The sequence below is a fragment of the Erinaceus europaeus genome, chromosome 18 (assembly GCF_950295315.1).
Source record: "Erinaceus europaeus chromosome 18, mEriEur2.1, whole genome shotgun sequence".
Lineage (NCBI taxonomy): Eukaryota > Metazoa > Chordata > Mammalia > Eulipotyphla > Erinaceidae > Erinaceus > Erinaceus europaeus.
The window spans coordinates 35,539,638-35,564,803 of record NC_080179.1 but is presented as its reverse complement, the minus strand read 5'-3'; the positions used below and the strand labels follow the sequence as shown (position 1 = coordinate 35,564,803).

The 25,166-nt window shown below is 41.1% G+C and overlaps 1 protein-coding gene across 5 annotated transcripts in view; it reads right to left on the bottom strand.

Annotated features, from left to right (window-relative positions):
• Positions 1–1,870: 1,870 nt before the first annotated feature.
• The window catches only part of ACVR1 (activin A receptor type 1), a 157,707-nt gene continuing 134,411 nt past the window's right edge, over positions 1,871–25,166 (bottom strand). For 4 of the 5 annotated variants that reach the window (XM_060177902.1, XM_060177903.1, XM_007524295.3 and 1 more), the window contains 4 exons: positions 19,723–19,998; positions 16,869–17,066; positions 3,993–4,123; positions 1,871–3,074 (listed from right to left, as the gene is read on the bottom strand). In XM_060177902.1, the coding sequence (XP_060033885.1) occupies positions 2,940–3,074; positions 3,993–4,123; positions 16,869–17,066; positions 19,723–19,998 (740 nt within the window). In that variant the 3' untranslated portion in view covers positions 1,871–2,939. Of the gene's footprint in view, positions 3,075–3,992; positions 4,124–10,609; positions 10,707–16,868; positions 17,067–19,722; positions 19,999–25,166 lie in introns of all 5 variants that reach the window. The other variant, XR_009545966.1, reaches the window with a different exon arrangement.

Genomic DNA, 25,166 nt, shown 5'->3' with positions numbered 1-25,166 from the left:
CATTTATTAAATAAACTCTCAGAGTGCCCCTGAGTTAGCTGAGAATACTGTTTGGTCACAGACGGAGGGTTTTAATTCAGGGCTCCCTATGTGATCCCTTGTACTCGGCATCTATTTTTCTATTCAACACACTGTTGGAAGTTCAGCTGTATCAATCAGGCAGGAGCAAGGAATTAAAGGGATATAGATTGGAAGAGAAGTCAAACTCTCCCTATTTGCAGATGACATGATAGTATACATAGAAAAACCTAAGGAATCCAACAAGAAGCTTTTGGATATCATCAGGCAATACAGTAATGTGTCAGGCTACAAAATTAACATTCAAAAGTCAGTGGCATTCCTCTATGCAAACACTAAGTTAGAAGAAGATGAAATCCAGAAATCAATCCTTTTTACTACAGCAACAAAACCAATCAAATATCTAGGAATAAACCTAAGAAGTAAAAGACTAGTCAAGTCACTAGTCAAGGAAATAAAAAGAGACACAAAGAAGTGGAAAGATAATCCATGTTCATGGGTTGGAAGAATTAACATCATTAAAATGAATATACTACCCAGAGTCATATACAAATTTAATGCTATCCCCATTAAGATCCCAATCACTGTTTTTAGGAGAATGGAACAAAAGCTACACGTTTATCTGGAACCAAAAAAGACCTAGAATTGCTAAAACAATCTTGAGAAGAAAGAACGAACAGAGCTAGAAGCATCACACTCCCAGATCTCAAACTGTATCCATTTCACTATCTCTCTTACCTTTGATCACTACAACTTTGTGCTGTGGCTGGATGCCAAGTGTGAGTTCTGGCTTTGTTCTTCTCAGGACTCTCTCGTATGTGTAGTATCTTTTGAGGTTTCACACATTTTTTAAGATACTATTTTCTCTTTCCTTGAAGAATGGCACTGATACTTTGCTAAGTACCCCATGGATTGTCTGTCTGTCTCTTGGTAGAGTAGGCATCTTAACATGAATCTAGAAACATGGGCTGTCTTTCCATTTGTTTCTGTCTTTGATTAATTTGATCCCAGTCATAGCTTTCATTTTACAGATCTTTTACTCTCTAAGTTAAATTCCTAAGTATGTCACATTTGATTTAAATGCCTCTCCATATGCCTGCCCCACTAGGGAAAGAGAGACAGGCTGGGAGTATGGATCCACCTGCCAATGCCCATGTTCAGCAGGGAAGAAATTACAGAAGCCAGATCTTCCATCTTCTGTACCCCATAATGACCTTTGGTCCATACTCCCAGAGAGATAAAGAATAGGAAAGCTATCAGGGGAGGGGATGGGATACAGATCTCTGGTGGTGGGAACTGTGTGGAACTGTACCCCTCTTTTCATATAGGCTTGTCAATATTTCCATTTTACAAATAAAAATAAAAAATTAAAATCTTTTCATGTATCTGTTGGCTGTGTGTGTCTTTGGTGAAAAAAGAAATCATGGGGGCCTGGTGGTGGTGCACCTGGTTAAGTGTATACTCTATAAGGTGCAAGGACCTGGGTACGAGCACGGGCAAAGCTTCATTAGTGGTGAAGCAGGGCTGTAGGTGTCTCTCTCCCTCTCTATCTCCCCTCCCCTCCTGATTTCTTTGTCTCTATCCAATAATAAAACAATAACATTTGTGGGAAAAATAAACGATTCATCAATGATCTGTGGGTACAAATAATTTGTAGAAATTCAGCACTTCAGTTGCAGTTGTAAGTCACTCCACTCTACTTTTGGTCTGACAGCTGAAATAACGAGAAGGGGAGACCCACACTCACATCCATGGCCACATTATTCACAAAAAACAAAAAACCAAAAACAAACGGAACAAACAAATATACTTTACATGATGTAGACCTTTTGTATATACTGGTAGAACTCACTTGTTGACTTGAAAACATTTTATTTAATTTATACAAATAACTACTAAATACAAAAAGTAGATTAAAACAAAATAGTTATTTTTTTTCTGGCAGAGTTTAAATGCACATAATGGATAATTCCAAAGAAAATGCATTCTCTCCACAGCTCTTAGGACTAAAATTCTACTGGATTTTTTTTTTTCTAAATCATTAATATATTTGGTGGTGTCCCATGGGTAATGGCTAAATACGTTTTGCATATGAACTGAAAGAAAAGTTACAGCCTACATACAGACAAATGTGGAACACTTAAAATGTGGCTTTAACTGATCATAAAAGAAAATGTCCATTTCAGAGGATAGTGTTAAAAACATTTCAGTAATAAAATCATAAGACCACATAAAAATAAACTTAAACATCTACACGGAGCAGTCTTGTGAAAACTGCTAGGTGCACATGTAATAAATAATTTGTAAAGTTGTGTATAAACAATTCCTAATGTTCAGATTGTTGTAAACATCAGCTTGTGTAAAATGCAGCAAAGTCTGACACTGTGTTTTGTTTTTGCCAAATTAAATTCCTACCATTCAGAGACAGGCCAGAAGAGGACACAGCCTACATTCTGGCAAGTTGGGTCTTGGGAATTAAGAGTAACAGTGCAAGTAAAGAATGAGAAGAATTCCTAGTGCAATGGAGGAGAGAAGCACAGGGAATATTGCTGATTAAAGATTCACCCCCTCCTTGGTTTTCCCTAGGGGAGTGTCCAGGAGACCTGTGATAGAGACGAAGCCACTGCCATAATGCCCAGATGTCTTGTAGGAATTCTCTGAGCGCCCAGCCTTTGCGAGACTACCTATCCCATGGCCATCTCTGCAGCATCAGCAATCAGGGCAGGCCCTGTTCACGGTTCTTGAGAGGGGTTAGGGTGGTTCTGGAGTCTCCCCAACAGGGCTGGGCAGGCTGTTTGCCTTGTCCAAAGAGTCATTTGGGGAGGGAGACAGGTGGATCCTATCCTGACCACTCATCAGACCAGTGTTAGGTCCCGACTGGACAGCAATGTACATTCTTCCCTCTAGATGCTGTATCAGTGTCAACAGTCAGTTTTCAATTTGTCTAAGGAATTGTCGATTTTGGTCAAAGTCTTTTTGATACGTAGAGCTGTGAGTCTTGCAGATGGATTTTGATACCAGCATTCCTTCATCAATTTGGCTAGAGATGTTAGTGTCTGAGGATAGAAAAAATAAGCCACAGTAAAAATGAAGGATTTATTTTTTAAATTGCTTTTCATATACATACATATATATATATATAATTGATTTTCTGAGAGAGAGAGACCGATCATAGCAATACTCAGCTCTGGCTTATGGTGGTGCTAGGGATTGAACCTGAGACCTCTGAGTCTTTGGCATGAAAGTCTTTTGCAGAACTCTGATGCTGTCTCCCCAGCCCTGTTTTGCTTGTTTGCTTTTTGTAGACCTTAGAAACTGGGCAGATGTAGAAACTTTTTTTTCTTCTTTTTGTAGAGCATTCCAGATCTTGTTAAAATGATGCTGTGGTCATCTTGGTTAAATGCACAAATCCTTGAGCCCTGATAAAGAAGGACTTGAGGGTCTTGCACTCTGTCCTTTGGACCTGTAATGCCTGCCAACTGACTTTACCAGGCAAATTACACGGGCAAGGCCAACTTCCCTGTTAGTTTTATGGCTGCTAAAAGCAATAATACTAACCTAGAGTGACAAGTGATATCTTCAGATAAGTGCATTTTTTTCATGTCTTAGACTTCCTACTCCTTAAGAGCAGTAAGGGTCTTCAGTTTTGACCAGCTTTTCTATGAAATTTCAGACATTCAGGGAGGGTTAAGCAGGTCTCAGAGTACGTGAGACCACTGTGAACTAATGGTACCTTAGGAGTTCCATTTTCTGGAAACTGCCAATGGCAAGAATTCTAATGGAAAGTGTTTCTCAGTAGTAACCCCCCTGGGAGGGCTCTCTGAAAAATGGGGTTATTTTGTAAACTTCCTCAACTAAGTCTGCGGCTCTTTATAGGAACAGAAAAAGATAACAGTCTGCAAGCACTCTAGAAGCTGAAACTCAAAACAAACAACTAGCAGATAGCTATGACTGAAAGAAACTCAAGCTCTTACCGGGTCTGAGAACCACCTGTTGGGTATGTTTGGCCTCTGCTGGTCCACGCAGACCACCTTCCTCATATCTTCAAAACTTGGGTCATTGGGAACCATGTCATAAAACGGTGGCTTGTAATCTTCCACAATGCCTGAGCACAAATGAGAAGTGTGTGTTGGGTTAGCCATGTGGTGACAGTCAAACTTCAAAGGGGCTCTGGAATCAACTGGTAAGTCTTAAAATAAGTACAGAATAAAGTAATGACTGCAAGTCCTGCAGAGGACTGAGAAAAGAATGCTTGTTTAAGTAAAACAGGTGGGCACTTCTAATGTGAGATGATTATTAACTTGATGCTTCAAGAAAGAAGGTTCTATATTGTTCAACCTGCCCAAGCAGATAAGGACAAAGCTTCCACTGGGGATCACAAAGAAACACCTATGGAGAGGGTATGAGTCCAGTGAGTGTAGATGACAAGTAGAAATAAAGCATTGTTTGCAGACCAAAGGCAAGGAAATAGTCTAAGACCATCATCAAAATATTACTTCCTGTTGTGAAATGATTAAGGAGGAAAAAAATGACTGCTGTGGGACAATCCCTCCCACTGAGAGGATGCAACACTAGAAAGTGAGATGGCTATTTCCTCATCCGCTATGTACTTACTTGCTAAGTGTCCTCAGATGGTCAGACAATTTTCGACTTGATGGAGTCTATTATTTACTCTCAGTAGAAGGCACAAAATAAAATACAGGGAGGGCAGAAGGCTGGCTAAAAAGGGAATGAGCCCTTCACCTTTATGTAAATAAAAATACTGGGTTAAAACTTCAATTTCTGTCCATTTATGGTGCACCGTCACAGAAGCCTTCTCTCTCTAGCACAGTCACTTGTTTGTAAAAGAAGTGGTCTTAAAAACAGAAGGGAAAATGAACATCATTTGGAATTAGAAAAATGGATTCTTCCATTTCTACAAGTGAAAGCATGAAAATCTACTATTTCCCCCCCATCATCAAAGGTTTCACCAAGGACAATGGGTCACTTTCTCTCGTACTCTTTCCTTCTCCCATGTAACTTACAAGTGGTTGAAGGACACATGATAAGGCTGTGCAGAGACTTAATTCAGTTTTTTCTGGTTTGCTCAATATACCTGAAAAACATCAACCCTTTTTATTTATCCTGTTGCTTAACAATGAGAATCCACTCTTACAAATCCTACTTAATACAAATCTAACTATTTATGCAAAAATAGTAGGCAGGATAAGGAATATCTAGTAAGGATATTAAAGACTTCCCCTGTAAAACATAATACAATTAAAAAATGGAATGTGATCTAAATTATTAAAAAAAAGAACTTCTAGTTGCTACTCTTTTCTCAGTCTAAATTTTCCTGTATAATGGCATTCCTTGTGTGTGCTAATAAGATTCAATTCTTTCCTGGAAAATTGTAGGCAGGTTGCTTGTGGCATCAGTTTCTGTTTCTGGAAGACTTGGGCAATTTTATCTCAGCCCACCTGACTCTCTTGTAAAGATTATGAACAGTTCAACATGAAGATGCCACATAGGATGCAGCTCAGTGCGGCTCTGCAAAGCAATTTGTATTTTCTTCTTTTCAAGAGCCACATGGACATGTTCTTTCCTATATCTCAATTTACCTGAAAAAAAAAAAAACACTTTGCAGCCTGATTTAATTCTTTAAATATCTATCAACATATGGTCCTTGGGGTAATTCTCCTGACTATGCTAGCAAGAGTTACCACTAATGTGAACAGATATTTTAAGTTGAATTTTTCTATGAACACTTATAAAGTCAAAGGTAAGGCTGAATTTTCGAAGGACAGACATGTTAAGGGCTGGGCTGAGGAAGCACCACAGAGAAGAGGTTTCAGGAAGTGGGTGAGGGAGGAGTTACAAACAACTGCCAGGTGTTGGAGAAATGAAGGAAGTGCCTGTGGCCAGAGTCAAGTGGCCATGCAGATCAGGTGGGAGGAGAGCCAAGACCCAGCAGAACAGACTTAGATATTTGTGAGGAAGTCAGCAACCAATAATATTCTTCCTCTCTGACAGAGAGTGAATGTCTGGGTAGTCAAGCCAAACAGGGGTGGGGTGGGTGGAGGACTCTGAGTTCTTTTAAGGAGGCAGACAATGCACAATTGCCAAATCATGAGCTTCCAGAGGACAGTGTGACTTCAGGAAAAGCGACTAAAACTACAGTGTACTTTCTGTACCAAAGCAAAGGTGCAAGCAACAAAGAATACAGGGGTTCCCAGAGTGGTAGGATAAGGCTGAACCAAGCCTTGTGTTCCATGGAAGGCAGCAGGTATGACCCATAAGGACCCAGAGGAAGAAACCAGAGACTTTATTCCAAGTTTCTCCTTCACAAAACTTTTGGCATGCACATACGATTTATGCTTTTCTGTTCTTGGAGTCTAACTGGAGTTTTCCCTGGGGCAAGTATCTCTCCTTTTTTTTTTTTTTAAATGAACTATTTTCTGCTTGCTTTATTAAAAACATTTATTTATTTTTAGATACAGAGGGAAATTGAGAGATGAGGGGGAGATAGAGAGGGAAAGGGCCAGAGAGACACCTGCAGCCTTGTGTCTCCACTTTGTGAAGCTTTCCCCCTGAAGGTGGGGACCAGGGGCTTGAACCTGGGTCCTTGTGCATTGTAGTGCATGCACTTAACCAGGTGCACCACTGCCTGGCCCCTAGGGCAAATTCACCTCTACCATTAGTGTGTGTGTGTGTGTGTGTGTGTTTTAAGACTTGTTTTTTATTTTATTTTATTTTATTTTATTTTATTTTATTTTATTTTATTTTATTTTGCCTCCAGGGTTATCGCTGGGGCTTGGTGCCTACACTATGAATCCACTGCTCCTGGTGGCCATTTTTTCCATTTTATTGGGTAGGAAAGAGAGAAATTGAAAGGAGAGGGGGAGGTAGAGAGGAAGAGAGAAAGACAGACACCTGCAGACCTGCTTCACCGCTTGTGAAGCGTTTCCCCTGCAGGTGGGGAGCCAAGGGCTCGAACCGGGATCCTTGCGCAGGTCATTGCGCTTCATGCTATGTGCTTCTGCGGTGAAGACCAGGGGCTTGAACTTGGGTCCCTGCACATGGCGCCACTGTTCTCTCCTAGCCACTCAGCCTCTGCAGGCCTACTTTTCACAGTATGTCAAGGAAGAAACCGCAAGGTAGTGACTAGCACTCACTGAGGGTCTACTGGTCTCAGATTACTTTGTTAGGAGGTTAGTTGACTATCTTTCATTCTTTTTGTTTCTAAGCCAAGGTTATGAAATCCAAGGATCCCTGGGAAAGAAACCATTTTTCTCTGCTCCCCCTCCAGAACTGTGCCCCTAGAAGTTTAGCTGAAGTCTTCAGAGAATGAGCTCAGTGAATGAGAGTAGTTCCTTGATATGATGGTCCTCTTCCCATTGTTCACACCTGACTATGTACTAAAGGAGTAAGCTAAAATCCTTACCCATGATAGGCATCAAGTTGCTGAGGGAAATAAAAATGTCGTCAAGGTTAACATATCCGAGCACAATGTGTCCTGACAAGCCCAAGGACTACATCAGAGGTTCTCTGAGGTATGTGTGTCAAACACGAGTGTCCTAATACCTCCCAGTACTCATCTGCAGGAGGTGCTGCTTGGTCAGCAAATATCTCTCTATGAAATACAAGTTCTTTCCTTCTCTCTCTTCCTTCCTTCCTCCCTTCCTTCCTTCCTTCCTTCCTTCCTTCCTTCCTTCCTTCCTTCCTTCCTTTCTTTCTTTTCTCTCTCTCAATCTCTTTCTTTTTTTTTCCTCCAGGGTTATCACTGCTGGGACAAAGAATCCACTGCTCCTGGCAGCCACTTTTTTCATTTTATTGGGTAGAACAGAGAGATATTGAGAGAGGAGGGAGATAGAGAGGGAGAGAGAGAGACACCACTGCTTGTGAAGCTTTCCCCCCTGCAGCTGGGGACTGGGGCCTCAAACAGGGATCCTTATGTGGGTCTTTCTGTTTTGTACTATGTGTGATAACCTGGTGTGCCAGGCCTCAACACCTTCTAACATATGTTGACTCTGTATTACAGCACCAAATAAAGCTGTAAGACTGAGAGAAGACAGTGTCTATATAACCCACTGTGAAAGTAAACTGTATCACCAGAGTGGGGAATGAGAGAAAAATCAGAACTTGTGATCAAATTACCGGCCTCCACAGGCACAGACAGTACAAAAGCAGTAACAATAACCTATAGACTGATGTCCCTAAAGTATGTTGATGCAAAAAAAATTCAGCAAAATCTTGGCAAATCTAATCACACATAAAGAAAATACTGCTTTGGGCTGGGGATATAACACAATGAATATGCAAAAAGACTTTCATGCTTGAAGCCCTAAAGTCTCAAGTTTGAACCACAGCACCACCATCAGCCAGAGCTCAGCAGGACTTTGGTCTCTGTCACTGTGTATCTTTCTCTCTGTATCTCTCTTTCATTAAAATACTTAAAAAAATAAATAAAAAGAAAATATTGCATTAAGACCAAGTGAGGATCATCCCAGGGGTGCAAGGCTAGTTCAACAAGTATAAAATAAATGTAATATACCCCATCAATAAAAATAAATACCATGTGATTATATAAACAGATAATGGGAAATCATTTGACATTATTCAGCATTCATATATAATTAAAAAAAAACACCTCTATATACTGGGAACAGAAGAACTATTCCTCAGCATAATAAAATCCACATATGGCTAACATATTCAATAAGGGAAAAACTTAAAAGTTTTTGCCTTTAAACCTGGACTTAGACAAGCTCTCTACTCTCAACACTACTGTTTAGCATAGTCCTCTAAGTCCTTGCCAGAGCAGTCAAGCAAGAAAAAGACAATAAAGGAATCCAAATTGGGGAAGCCAAGTTATCATTATGTGTATGTGACATGATAATTAATAAGCAAAGCACATCCATAGACTCCAGCAAATAGCTATTAGAAATAAACAAATACTGTAAAGTAGCAAACTGAAAAGTAATATAAAAAACCTATTGGGGGGAGTTGGGCTGTAGTGCAGCGGGTTAAGTGCAGGTGGCGCAAAGCACAAGGACCGGCATAAGGATCCCGGTTCGAACCCCGGCTCCCCACCTGCAGGGGAGTCGCTTCACAGGCGGTGAAGCAGGTCTGCAGGTGTCTATCTTTCTCTCCTCCTCTCTGTCTTCCCCTCCTCTCTCCATTTCTCTCTGTCCTATCCAACAACAACAACAGCAATAATAACTACAACAATAAAACAAGGACAACAAAAGGGAATAAATAAATAAAATAAATATTAAAAAAAAAACCTATTGGATTTCTATTGCAAAAAACATCCTACCAGAAAGAGAAGAGAACAATTCCATTTGCAGTCACATCAAAAATAATAAATTCAACCAAAAAAGTAAAGAAAAAAAAAACATACTAAAACTTACTATATGATACTGTTGAAAAAGAATTAAAAATATATTAATATAGAAAAACTTTCCATGCTCATGGACTGGATGAATTATCACCACTAAAATGATATATCTACAACAATTAATAAATTCAGTGTGCTATCTAATGGTAATAGCATTCTTCATAGAAATACAACAAAAATGATGGAATTTATTTGGTACTACAAATGACATTGAATAGCAGAAATAAACTACAAAAGACACAAATGGAAGTGTCAAGATTCCTGATCTCAAGCTAGATCAGGGCAAGAGACTGGCTCACTTCATGAGGCCAGTTTGGTCACTGTCAGGCCACTCCACCATCTGGGGCCTTAGTTAGGGAATCCTGGGATTCTCCCCATGGATTCAGTGGGCCTAGACCTCTAACATATCCCTCTCTCCACTGTCACTGGTCACTTCCACCAGGAACATCATCACAAGCCCTCCTGTGGGCCTCTCTAGGACCTTGCCCTCACTGGAGAGCAGCAATGATAGGGACTGCCCCACTCTCTGAAGAGAGGCTGGGTCAGTCTGCTCTGCCACTCGAGGAAGATAGGTCCTGACATGAGTGCAGCCTAGAATGTTCCCAGCTGTGACCATGGACTGTGAGCTCAGACTTGACAAGGACTCAGAGGGCACACAAGTTCCTGTGCTAAATATGAATAGACATGGGCTCTGGGTCAGATTGATGGGTTAAATAGTTAATGGTATTTATTTACTTTCCTCATGTTTGGGAGATACTCTCTGCCCTAATCCAGCTTTCTAGTTCTAGTCTCAACTCTGACACTATCTCTCCAAACAATATTTTAGTTTATTTGCATATTAGCTATCAAGCTCAAGCCAAATAACTAAAGTCATGGGGTTCTAGAAACATACCTAAAATAGACTTCCTAGTTTCTTTCCACCCTAAGATCCCTAATATCATCTGTTCTATCCCTACTTTTTTGGTTCTTGTTTATTGTTTAAATTTATTGTTTTGTCCTGCTTTATATATTACTGCCTTTCAGCCACCAGGTTCCAGATGCTACCATAATTCCAACCTGACCTCCCTGGGCAGACGACCTCACCAATGTGTCCTGGAACCCCACCTCCCCAAAGCCCTGCCCCATTAGGGAAAGAAACAGGCTGGGGGGATGGATCCACCTGCCAACACCCATGTCCAGTGGAGAAGAAATTACAGAAGCCAGAACTCCCACCTTCTGCACCTCATAAAGATTTCTGGTCCATACTCCCAGAGGGGAGAATGATAGGGGAAGATGACCAGAGGGCTCTGAACCCCAATTCCATCAGGACCTGGAGAGAGAAGAGGAAAAAAGGGAGGGACATTCAGCAGTAGTAGTAGGTGTAGGTGTGACTTAGAAAGGAAGAAAGGCAAAACCATAGAAAAATGGGTATACATATTTACAGCAATAATAGTCAACCCACATCTGTAACCTTGGGAGAACTACTGCAGATTCCAATGGAAGGGATGGGGACACAGAACTCTGGGTGGGAACAGGGTAGAATTATAACCCTGTTATCTCATAATTTTGTAAATAACTAATAAAACATGAAAAAAATGAATGAACAAAATCCTGACTTAAAAACAAGCAGAGGAAAGACCTCTAGAGAAGGAAGGAAAGAGCAGGATGAAGACCACATCAGAAAATAGGCCCAGCACTCCCCTATGTTTCTGGTATGTTCTGATGCACACTCCAACTTAAGGGCTGCTGACCCAAGGAAATCAGTCTTAAGTTCGCACAGAAAACCCTCAGTGGAAATGTGAGAAAGCCAGTTAGTTTCCTGCATACTAATTCCAAATTCAGTGTTAAACAAAAGACCAAGACTGAATTTGAAAACATACTATTGAGAAAGTTTCCAATGTGAAAATGAATATTTGACTCTCATCCCCAGTACAGAAACAGCATGAAGTTTATTATTAGTGGGGAATGAATAAAAAAATTCCAATGAAAAAACAAATGCAGCATATTTCTATATGATGGCTCACTTGAGAATCATATTGCTCTAGAAGAAATATCTGGTCATCAATTTTTATAATAGACTCAGAAACTCAAAGGACGTATCATTATAATGACCTTCCTAAGATAAGATAGTCACATTCTTAAATGAGGGACTTTTATATGCAATCATTTCAAATTTATAAATATATTTTAATAGAGTTCCTTAAGCTAGTAAGAAAGTAAAAAAGGTACATCACACCCTAGGGTGAATGGGATATAGTCAATGAGTATGACTCCTATGGAAAGCAATTTGGCAGTATGTGTCAAGTCGTAAAAATACCCAAGCTTTGTGACCTAACAAGTCTATCTCTTTTTAGATTAAAAATTAATTCCCCAAATGAAAAGAATGTAAGAACAAAGATGTCCAAACAGAGGAAACAGGAAATATGAAAATATTAAATGATTAAATTAATAAAGAATCCTGGACCAACACAGTACTGAAAATACATCCACAAATGAGAAAAGTGACAGAATTGAGTATGCCTGGTTACAGCCAAGCCAGCACTGTGCACGTGAAAGCAAAGGAAGACATGAAAGGGACATCACGTCCTGGGGAGGGAAAGGTCATATTTCTCTTACTTTTCACTTTCATGATTTTTCCCATTTGATATAGTGATAATGAAATATTAGTGAAATGGGTTTTGAACACTGAACACTTCTGAGTCTAAATTCAAAGGAGCTGACTTCTGATGTGTATGCACTAAATGAACATGTGAGCCTGTGAACACCCACAAGACAAGGAAGACCAGGGAGAGAAAAGGGAAACAGCACTTAGTCACTGCCCAGGGTGAGTAGCTGATTTAAGAGAAGTGACAAATCTTTATCTCACCTTAAAAATCAAACCACACCATACAACCAGAAGCTCAGCACACAAACTCAGAAAGTAGAGAGTAATTTAAGATATTAGGAAGGTGAGGAGAAGAAAGATTTAAAGACAAAATCGAGCTGATGTAGTCCCAAGGGTTTATTTGTGTTTTTGTTTTCCTTGCAGTTAAACTTTTATCATTGAAGATGCCTATACAATTTAGATGGAAAAGAGCTTTGACAATATTTTCCTTGAGGTATTTGATAGTTTCTGGTCTAACAACTAAATCCTTTATCCACTTGGAGTTAACTTTTGAGTGTGGTTGAATTTAGGGATTCAAATTCATTCTTCACATTTCACGCCAATCTCCCCAACACCATTTGTTAAAGAGACTGTCTTTTCCCCATTTAATAGTTTGGACTCCCCTTGTCAAAGATTAGATGTCCATAAACTTAGAAAGCTTCTGTACAGCAAAAGATACCACCACCCAAACAAAGAAACCCCTTACAGAAAGAGAAATCTTTACATGCCATACATCAAACTAGAGGCTAATAACCAAAACTCAGAAAAAAAAAAAATCCAAAATTGGGAAGGGGATATGAACAGAATATTCACTATAAAAGAGATAGAAAAGACCAACAGACATATGAAAAAATTGTTTGGCTTTATATGTTAACTCTTTTTTTAGCCACCAGGTTCCAGATGCTACCATGATGCCAGCCAGACTCCTCTGGACAAATGACTCCACCAATGTGTCCTAGAGCCCCACCTCCTCAGATCCCTGCCCCACTAGGGAAAGAGAGAGACAGGCTGGGGGTATGGATCAACCTGGCAACACCCATGTTCAGCAGGGAAGCAATTACAGAAGCCAGACCTTCCATCTTCTGCACCCCACAATGATTCTGGGTCCATGCTCCCAGAGGGATAAAGAATAGGAAAGCTATCAGGGGAGGGGATGGGATATGGAGTTCTGGTGGTGGGAACTGTGGAGTTGTACCTCTCTTATCCTATGGTTTTTGCCAATGTTTCCTTTTTATAAATAAAATAAAGTAAAAAGAAACAGGAAGGGAGTATGGATTGACCTGTCAATGCCAATGTCCGGTGAAGAAGCAATTACAGAAGCCAGACCTTTCACGTTTTGTACCCCATAGTAATCTTGGGTTCGTGCTCCCAGAGGGATAAAGAATAGGAAATCTTCCAAGAGAGGGCATGTGATATGGAACCCTGGTGGTGGGAATAGTGTGGAATTGTACCCCTCATATCCTACGTTTCTGTCGATCATTATTTTTTTTAAATATTTTTTATTATTTATTTATTCCCTTTTGTTGCCCTTGCTGTTTTTATTGTTGTAATCATCATCGATGTCGTTGTTGTTAGATAGGACAGAGAGAAATGGAGAAAGAAGGGGAAGACAGAGGGGGGAGAGAAAGATAGACACCTGCAGACCTGCTTCACTTCTTGTGAAACGACTCCCCTGCAGGTGGGTAGCCGGGGGCTTGGACCGGGATCCTTACACCAGTCCTTGCACTTTGCGCTACCTGCACTTAACCCGCTGCGCTACAGCCCCGACTCCCAGTCGATCATTATTAAATCAATAAAAAAATGGGGAAAAAAAAGAAGAAATACCCAAAGTCACTGATTGTCAGAGAAATACAAATAAAGACAACAATGAGATATGACTTCACTCCAGTGAGAATATCATCCATCAGAAAAGGTAGCAGTAACAAATGCTGGAGAGGTTGTGGAGACAAAGGAGCCCTCCTGCACTGCTGGTGGGAATGTCAATGGGTCCAACGCCTGTGGAGAGCAGTCTGGAGAACTCTCAGAAGGTTAGTACCCTATGACCCTACAATTCCTCTCCTGGGGATATATCCTAAGGAACCCAGTACAACCATCCCAAAAGATCTGTGCACACCTATGTTCATAGCAGCACAATTTGTAATAGACAAAACCTGGAAGCAACCCAAGGAGTCCAAGAACAGATTAATGGCTGAGCAAATTGTGGTCTATATACACAATACAGCTAGTAAGAAAGATGAATTCACTTTCTTCATCTCATCTTGGATGGAGCTAGAAGGAATCATGTTAAGTGAGATAAGCCAGAAAGACAAGGAAGAATATGGGATGATCTCTTTCGTGGATAGAAATTGAAAACACTAGGCAGAACTTAGACTGGAGTTGGTGTATTGCGCCAAAGTAAAGGACTCTGGGGTGGGTGGGGGGCTTTCAGGTCCTGGAACATGATGGCAGAGGAGGACCTAAACTAGGGTGGAGTGCTTTGCAGAAAACTGAGACATTTTACACATGTACCAACAACTGTATTTACTGTAAATCATTCATCTCCCCCCAAAAAATCTAGGAGACTCTCTCTACCTTTACATTTCATCATTTTGCTTTCAAAAACAATGTTAAACACAGAATAGATCAAACAATTGTGCTTTGTTGAAGTAAATTTAAAACTGACGATTCTAACTTAACTAGTATTAATTACAGCTGATTTTTAAAAGTCATCTGGGTGTATGCCTGTGACATGGGTAATGAATTTGTAACGTTAAGTTCTCACAAGGCCCAGATGGCAGTTTCTGCCAAGTTCAGCTTTCATACAGGTCTGTTTGATAGTGGTCCAGACCCCCACAGGGGGAAGCTCTACCAAGTTGGCCTTAAGGTTTCCTTCCTCTCCACTCAGGGCCAATTCCCTACCACACGGTTGACCACAATATCAGCATTTCCCTAAATTGTCTGTTCAGATAAATGAAGCAGAATTAAAAGCACTGTTCCAAATTCCTCATGCATTACAAGGGACAGGGGTAGAGAAATTAAGCTAGCTGATGTGAAATTTCAAGCAAAGTTCAAAACACTTTAAACAGGCAAAAAAAACGGTCTCTCTGTTGCAAACAATTCTCAAGGCACTTGAATGGCACAGAAAGCCAAGTCAGTGGCTCCCACAGGTTGGGAAACAACGCCAAGAAAATACTTACGGTGCCAATACAGGGCAGCAACACATGAGCCTTTGCCTTGAAACTGTAACACCTATTCCCATACCTTCAAGAGTTTGCTCAAAGCAGAGCCTGCTGTTAGGGGAGAAAAGAAGAATGCCATGGAAGCAAACTGGCGTCATTACACAATGACACTGTGCTACCCAGACTGCACTTACTTCACAGACTCTCCTATGCCTTGAGCACATGCTAAATAGTGACAGTAATAACCAAGCCCTGTGAGGAGAGGCAGGATTGCCCCAAGCAGCTCAGTCCTTAGAGAAAGCACCAGTGGAGGGCACAGTGGAGCACCAATGGTAGCGATTTCACTCACGGCAAGTCCAATGGGTCACAAGTGGACAAAGTGTCTTTGCAAATGAGTACTAGTATCTGGCTTTTTTTTAAAATTTTTTTTTTTTTTCCTCCAGGGTTATTGCTGGGCTCGGTGCCTGCGCCAGGAATCCACCGCTCCTGGAGGCCATTTTTTCCCCCTTTTTGTTGCCCTAGTTGTTGCAGCCTCCTTGCAGTTATTATTGCCATCGTTGACGTTGCTTTGTTGTTGGATAGGACAGAGAGAGATGGAGAGAGGAGGGGAAGACAGATAGAGAGGGAGAGAGAAAGATAGACACCTGCAGACCTGCTTCACCGCCCGTGAAGCAACTCCCCTGCAGGTGGGGAGCTGGGGGCTCGAACCGGGATCCTTACGCCGGTCCCTGTGCTTTGCACCACGTGTGCTTAACCCACTGCGCCACCTCCCGACCCCCGTATCTGGCTTTTTTTTTTTCTCTTTTCCTGGAGAAATTTTAGACACACTCTCTGTAAAATTATTTTGCTATAGCAATATGAAGAGGATGATGGTGTCAATCCAAGAGGCATTTCTATGACAGCCACTCTGTGAGTAGCTGATACGTGTGCTATTTGAGAGACAGTACTTAGTGCTTTCAGAATCCTCTGTGCTTAAAGCTCAGTTGTCTGTGTGACTCATTTGAAGACACGGAGGAGAAAAAGCAAGATTCATTACAGGGGACACAAGCTCCTCACACTGCTAAGGCAACAGTTGTTAATTCTATTACTACTATTATTATTATTTTTTTAAGTTATGATTGGATAGAAACAGAGAAATTGAGAGGGGAGAGATAGAGGAGGACACCTGTAGCCCTGCTTCACCACTAGTGAAGCCTTCCTCCTGCAGGTGGGGACCAGGGGCTTGAACCTAGGTCCTTGTGCACTGTAATGTGTGTGCTTAACCAGGTGCACCACCACCTGGCCCCTTTTTCTTTCTTAAAAAAGCAACAACAACAAAAACAGTTGATTATCATTATTATCTTATATAGAGACAGCCAGAAATCTCCAGAGGAGACAGAGAGGGAGAGAGAGACAGAGAGACACCTATATCCCTGCTTCACCACTCATGAAGCTTACTTCCTGCAGATGGGGACCAGGGGCTTGAACCCAGGTCCTTGTGCACTTTAATGTGTATGTTTAACCAGGTGTGCCACCACCCAACCCCTGAAGCACTCTTTTTTCGATGACTATCGTATTCCCACGTGTATCCAAGCCATAATGCTGGTACATTCCATCAAGGAGTCAGAAGTCAAGTCTGAATCCCAGCAGCTGGACAGTCCTGGCTTTGCCCTGCTGGAGGTGGAGCCAGAGGCCTTGGGCTGGCACTCACCATTGCTCACCATCCGCCTGGCCACTTCCCATAAGACGAGTCCAAAGGCCCAAATGTCCACTCTCTTGTAAGAGTCGAAACAGTCCACCTGGATGGTCTCGTCCAGGACCTCGGGGGCCATGTACCGCTTGGTGCCAACCCGAGGGTTGTTCCCCACGTCCAGCTGGTTGGTGCTCTGGGAATGCATGACAGCCAGGCCTGAGAGGGAGAAGTGACAGTCAGTACTCATCCCCTCCCCACAGAGCTGAAGACACTGAAAGAAACCCGATCCAGAGTGCCCCCTTGTGGTGGCCATGGTGTCCACTGCATTAATCTGTGATCTCTCAGAAGGTCCAGTGGGTGAGGACAAGTAGGACCAAGGCAGGAAGTGTCTGGAATTGATTGGGTTAACATGTGAACTTCTGAGACAAAAAATCTGGGTAAATAATGTATGTTTGTGTACATATGTACTATTTTCCTTTCTATTTTTATTGAATAGGACAGAGAGAAATTGAGAAGGGAGTGGAGACAGAAAGAGGGAGGGAAAGATAGACACTTGCAGAGTTGATTCACTGCTTATGAAGTGTTCCCCCTGCTGGTGGGGAACAGAGGCTCGAACTCTGATCCTTGCACTTAGTACCATGTGCACTTGACTAGGCACACCACTGCCTGGTCCCCTGTGTATGCACATACACACATACATACTCACACAAATACACACATACACATAAATAGACACATACACACACATATATACACACACACATACACAAATACACACATACACACACAGACACATACACACAAACGCACACATATACACACAAACACACATTACATGCAATATGCATACACACATGTACTCACAGCCACATACAGTGGGAAGTACACAGGAGAACATGAGACATTAGAGGGGATTAAGTGGATTGACAAGTACCAGATTAAACTCTTAAACTCTACCACATCTCCCCCTAACTAGTCTGTGAACAAACATTTCAAGCAGTGTGAGAGAGGGCTTGGCAGGCCATCTCTCCCTACAGAAAGACAGAGTGACAGGCATGGTCAGCTCACCCTGTCGTGACGATGACCAAAACCACCCGAGACCTCACTCCCGTCACATCACTTGAGAGCGAGACTGCCTTCAGCTAGTCCCACACCTAATGCAGAAGGCAGTCTCGCTCTCAAGCTTCGGTGTACCCGTCTTTCTTCATGACCTTTGTAAGTTTCTCATTTAGACTCAACACCTCAAGGCCAACAGGCAGAGTTGTGGCTAGCCTGAGAACAAGGCTAGCTGCTGGCACAGGTACAGATCAGCCCCAAACGATTCATATACAACTCAAAAGAAAGAAAATGTCTGAGTGACACACACAGCTCCTGTAAACCTCTGTACCCTAACACCTGTCAGGATCCGTCAAGCCGTCTATAAAGGGTGCTTCTCTTCCCACTCATGGCTTGGCAAGTGTGATGGCTCCTCATAATACCACCATAAGCTACCTCAGCCTCCACAATTAATAAACTCAGAGGCAGGTGCATTACTCTAGGACTGACCCCTTCATGCTCACTTCATAAGCAACCGCTAAGTCTCATTGTGAGCACTTCCCAAACTATACGAGCCCCTGGGCCACATACAGAACCAGAGTGAAAACAAGATCAAAAGGCACCATTTACACACTGTGTGGGACACTAGCTGTGATGGCTAATGACATGTCTCAGATGTCACTTCCCTACAAAAGTTGAGTTTCATTCTCAACCCCTTGAGTGTGGACTTGTAACTGAACAGCAAGTCCATACATCTGGTTTTAGCCCTTTTCCCGGTGCTTTTTCAAATATTTCTGGCATTCCTTTATTTTATATATATTGCCTCTAAGGTTATCACTGCGGCTTGGTGCCTGAACTAAAAATCCACTGCTCCTGCCAACCATTTTTTCCCCAATTTTATCAGGTAGGACAGAGAGAAACTGAGAGAAGAGGGGGAGATAAAGAGAGGGAGATAAAGAGGGAGAGAGAAAGAAGAGATACCTGCAGCCCTGCTTCACTACTAGTGAAGCGTCCCCCCACAGGTGGGGAGCCAAGGACTTGAACCAGGATCCTTGTGCGGGTCCTTGCACTTAGCACTGTGTGTGCTTAACCTGGTGTGCTACCATTTGGCCCCCTTCTGGCATGTCTTTTAGGAAAAAAAAATGGAAATGGTAATTCAATGACACTGGAAGGCTACAGGTCATTTCTAAGTGTGATAAACCACAAGAGATACAGTTTTTAGGTTGTACATTCTGAAGTAGTTAGAAATAGGGCTGTAGTGCCTGCAACTTGTTTGCAAATGCAGTAGTTAATATGTACACATCGATGTCTAGAGTCCTTACACAAAGGAAAAGGGGCACACCTTAGGATCCAGCATTATCGCTCCCTGGAGATATATCCAAGGATATGAAAACATAGTCCAAGCGGTACAGGCATCCTCTTGTTTAATCTGCACTACTCTACCCATCAACACCTGGCTGGATAAAGAGTTCTGGATATATATTCAATGCAACACTGGACATGATTATACTTTGTGAAATAAGTAAAGAAATGAAAGGTAACAAACAGATGGTTTCACTCATCTGTGGAATCTAGAAATCTGAAAGATATGAACTTGCAAAACAACAAAGAAGCAAACAAACTATCTCTTAGACTTTGTGAAAAATAGTGTTCATCACAGGAGGGTAGGTGCCCAGAGCTTTGGTGGTTGGTGCAGTGTAGAACTAGACCCTGTAATCTTGCCATCTTGGAAACCTGATAATCACACACACAAAGTGAAACTACACCCCACAGAGCTTCTGATTTTATAAATGCCAAATAAAATATTTTAAGAAAAGCAAATATTTTTAGAACGTACCCAAGTCTGCTATGCAACACTGCCCATTCTTCTTAACTAGAATGTTCTTGCTCTTTAAGTCTCGATGCGCGATGGCTGGCTTCCCTTGGGTCCCAAAGATCTCTATGTGCAGGTGTGCGAGGCCACTAGCTGTGGACAGCACAATCCGCAGGCAGCTCACTGTATCCAGTGTAGTGAGTTGAAGATAGTCATACAGAGACCCCATCTCATGATAATGTGTGATGAGCCACAGCTGGGTGCTGGAGTGTCTAGACGTCATGTCTGAAGCAATGAAACCTGGAGAAAGCCACGAGAAAATGAACAGGCATGAGAGAATGATCCCACAGAGACTTCAGTAGAGAGAGTGATCCATGCAGTGGGCGTCATTTATAACAAGAAGTAATCAAAATAACCAGTGCCAGGAAAGGAGGATTGCAAAGAACCTAGTAGGGAAAAATAAAAGGATTTACTCCCTTTAAGCATTCTAATGAATGGGGGGAAACGTACTCATTAAGATTGTAAAATGAGGGAGTCAGGCGGTAGCGCAGCGGGTTAAGCACAGGTGGCGCTAAGCACAAGGACCAGCGGAAGGATCCCAGTTCGAGCCTCTGGCTCCCCACCTGCAGGGGAGTCACTTCACAGGCGGTGAAGCAGGTCTGCAGGTATCTGTCTTTCTCTTCCCCCTCTCTGTCTTCCCCTCCTCTCTCCATTTCTCTCTGTCCTATCCAAAAAAAAAATATTGTAAAATGATTTAAGTTTACACTAGATTAAGATTTAGACAGGAACTTCTGTTCCTCTCTCCCTTTTTTTCTTTTTCTTTTCTTTTGTTTTCTCTTCTTTATTTCTTATTTTCAACGTCTGTCCATGAGTGAGATCATATCATATTCATCCTTCTCTTTCTGGCTGACCTCACTTCACATGGTTCCTTCAAGCTCCATCCAAAGGAGCAGAATCCGGTACCACACCATCATGAGAGTGAGTGCCATTCTTTGACATGTTGATTCTCTGAGTGCAGACCATGCCTCACCCACCACCATCACCCCCACATACTAAGACTGAGGTAGCTATCTATGTTCAGCCTCTGAGCCTGCCTGTGATGTGCTGTGGACACTGGGCGATGCTTTTAGGCTCTCTGGACTGGACTGTCTATCCAATACAATGCAGCCAGAATTAAAAACAAGTGTGATATTGACAAAGAAAAGGAGCCAGGAAGTGTTTCTCTAGATATATGGAAGGGCCCTTGTAATAAACTGGAGGAACTCTAGACATAGGGGAACTTCAAGCTGGGGAGATGTCCCGGGGGTCTGAAAGCTCTGCCTTGAGCTTCCTTTCCAGCCTGCATGTAAGGATATACATGTACATACATAAATACATATATGCATAAGGATGCATATATATATATACCTTATGGACAGTGAAATTTGGAACTTATAAATAGAAGAGAAAAAGTTGAAAAGACAGAAATGGTTTGAAAAGAATAAAATGACTTGTGAAAGTGTAAGGCAAGAGGAAAAAATACATTAAAACTTCCATTTGCATAGTCCTTTATATAAACTTTATGTCACTTTTACATATATCTTCTCATGGAATCTTTCTCAAAAACTAGTAAGATAAAAAAAACCTTTAATTTTACAAATAGTGAAGTGTTTGCTAAGAGATGCTAATGACCACACAACTATTAAATTGCCAGCAATTCCATGTTTAGTACCAGCTGTCCCCTATCTTGTACAGAGTACCCTGGTTGATTGCCATCGACAACAGAGATGGAAATAGCCAGTGAACACTGAGTATCAGGCACTTCACCTATAATCCTCCAAACTCTCAGGAAGAGGAAACATGGCGCCATGGAAACCACAGTGAACAATGACACCATTAAGTCCACCTCCTTCTGTCCATGCAGCCCCAGAAGCAGACTGTTACTCAGAGAAAGACAATTTCGCTCTCCTACCCATGGCATGGCCCCCATGAGTGGTCAGTGGTGTCACATTTCCCCACCCTGGCCTCCTTCCACCTAGTAGATTCCCACCACTGGCCTCCATCTTCCCACCTCCCACCTCTTCTCCAAGAGCTCTTTGTTGGACAAAGTGTGATTCAGAAATGTTTAAGTTAGACACTAGTTTTTCCCACTCAAGAAATGTTCTGGCTTTAATCATTCTAAGCTAAATGATACTAATCTTTAACAGCTTTCTCAAAAATAAATGCTAAAAAAAAAAAAAGCACTCAAAAAAACTGAATCACTACCATGTTTCTGGATAGCCTCCACTGACTTCTCTGCCCAAGGGAGAGGTATCTCTGATTAAATAAACAAATCAATTCTTATTCTGTCAGCTTCTTAAGCTTCCTACGTCTTAGAGAAGAATTTTTGTCTGTCCTGTTAATTACGTTCTAGACCTTGAGAAAAGAGACTCATAAGCAAGCCAAATCATCTGGTTACATTTTCTTTTCGGAATGATGGGAGTTTTTTTGGAATACTACTTCTCTTTTTAAAAAAATTACATTTATATTTATTTTTATTTTTCAAATTCATTATTGGGGAATTAATATTTTACATGTGACAATAAGTACAATAGTTTGTAAATGCATAACATTTCCCAGTTTTCCACATAACAAATTCCCTGTCATCCTTTTTGGACCTGTATTCTTCCCCCCAACCAAGCCAGAGTGTTTTACTTTGGTGCAATATGCCAATTCCAGTGCAGGTTCTACTTGTGTTTTCTCTACTGATCTTGTTTTTCAACTTCTACCTAGGAGTAAGATCATCCCATTCATCCTTCTGTGTCTGACTTGTTTCATTTAACATGAATTTGCCAAGGTCCATCCAAGATGAGCTGGAAATGGTAAAGTAACCATTTTTAATAGCTGAGTAGTATTCCATTGTGTATAAAGACCGCATCTTGCTCAGCCACTCATCTGTTGTTGGACACCTGCATTGCTTCCAGGTTTTGGCTATTACAAACTGTGCTATTAAGAACATATGTGTATACAGATCTTTTTGGATGGATGTTTTGGGTTTCTTAGGATATATCCCCAGGAAAGGAATTGCAGGATCACAGGGTAGGTCCATTTCTAGCCTTCTGAGAGTTCTCCAGACTGCTCTCCACAGAGGTTGGACCAATTTACATTCCCACCAGCAGTGCAGGAGAGTTCCTCTGACCCCACAACCTCTTCAGCATTTGCCATGGTTACCAGTTCTGATGTATGGCATTCTCACAGGAGTGAAGTGCATTCCTCTGACAGTCAAAGACTTAGAGCATTTTTTCATGTGTTTCTGGGCCTTTTGGATCTCTTCTGTGGTGAATAGTCTGTCCATGTCCTCTCCTCATTTTTGGACGGGGTTGTTTTCTTGTTGTTGAGTTTGGCAAGTTCTTTATATATTTTGGTTATTAAACTCTTGTCTGATGTATGGCATGTAAAACTCTTCTCCCATTCTGTGAGGGGTCTCTGTTTGGGCAGTGGTTTCTTTTACTGTGCAGAAACTTTTTAATTTGATGTAGTCCCATAGGTTTATGCTTGCCTTAGTCTTCTTTGTAATTGGATTTGTTTCATTGAAGATGTCTTTAAAATTTATGCAGAAAAGAGTTCTGCCAATATTTTACTCTAAGTATCTGGTCTAACATTCAAGTCCTTGATCCACTTGGAATTTACTTTTGTGTTTGGTGAAGTAAAGTCGTTCAGTTTCATTCTTCTGCATGTTTCAAATAATTTTTTCCAACACCATTTGTTGAAGAGAGTCTGCTTTCCCCATTTAATAGTCTGGACACCTTTGTCAAAGATCAGATGTCCATAGGTGTGTGGGCTTACTTCTGGTCTATCAATTCTATTCCACTGGTCAATGGTTCTATTCATGTTCCAGTACCAAGCAGTTTTGATGACAATGGCCCTATAATACAATTTGAGATCTGAGAGTGTGATGCCTCCAGTTCTGTTCTTTCTTCTCAAGATTGTTTTGGAAATTCTAGGTCTTTTCTGGTTCCAGATAAACATTAGTAGCATTTGTTCTATTCTCCTAAAAAATGTGGTTGGGATCTTGATGGGGATAGCATTAATTTGTTGATGATGTTAATTCTATCAATCCATGAACATGGAATATCTCTCCATTTCTTTGTGTCTTTCTCAATTTCCTTGAGTAGTGACTCATAATTTTCAGTATACAAGTCTTTTACTTCTTTGGTTAGGTTTACTTCTAGATATTTTATTGTTTTGTTGTTATAGTAAAAGGAACTGATTTCTGGATTTCATCTTCTTCTAACTTAGTGTTTGCATAGAGGAATGCCACTGACTTTTGAATGTTAATTTTGTAGCCTGACACCTTACTGTATTGCCAGAAGATTTCCAAAAGCTTCTTGCTGGATTCCTTAGGCTTTTCTATGTATATTATCATGTCATCTACAAATAGAAAGAGTTTGACTTCTCTCCCAATCTGTATCCTTTTAATTCCTTGCTCCTGCCTGATTGCTATGGCAAGAACTTCCAACACTTTGTTGAATAGTAATGGTGATAGTGGACAGCCCTGTCTAGTACCTAATCTGAGGGAAATGCTTCCAGTTTTTCACCACTGAGTATGATGTTGGCCATAGGTATGCTATATATAGACTCCATAATTTTCAAGAATTTTCCATCTATTCCCATTTTTGGTAGTGTTTTGATGATAAAGGGATGTTGTATTTTGTCAAAGGCTTTCTCTGCATTTATGGATATGACTGTGGTTTTTGGTCTTGCTTTTATTGATGTGGTGGATCACGTCAATTGATTTATGTATATTAAATCAACCTTGCATGCCTGGGATAAACCCCACTTGGTCATGATGAACAATCTTTTTAATATACTGCTGTATCTGGTTGGTTAGAATTTTGTTCAATATTTTAGCATCTATGTTCATCAGAGATATTGGTCTGTAGTTTTCTTTTTTGGTTGTGTCTGCTTTTGGTATCAAAGTGATGTTGGCTTCATAGAAGCTGGAAAGGAGTATTCCAGTATCTTCAATCTTATGGAAGACTTTTTGAAAGTAGAGGTATTAGTTCTTCTTTAAAGGGTTTATAGAATTCATTTGTAAAACCATCACATCCAGGACTTTTATTTTTGGGAAGATTTTTGATAACTGTTTCAATTTCATTAGCTGTGATGGGCCTGTTCATGTTATCTACTTCCTCTTTACTGAGTTTTGGTAGTTCATAGGTATCTAGGAACTCGTTCATTTCTTCCAGGTTCTCTAGTTTGGTGGCATATAATTGTTCACAAAAGCCTCGCTTAATATGTTGAATTTCTGTGGTGTCTGTGTGATATCTCCTCTTTCATTTATAAGCTGATTTATGTGTGTCTTCTCCCTTTTTTGTTTTGTGAGTCTGGCTAAAGGTTTGTCGATTTTGTTCACTTTTTCGAAGAACCAACATTTACTTCCGTTGATCTTTTGTATGGTTTTCTTATTTTCAATGTTATTTATTTCTGCCCTAACTTTAGTTATTTCT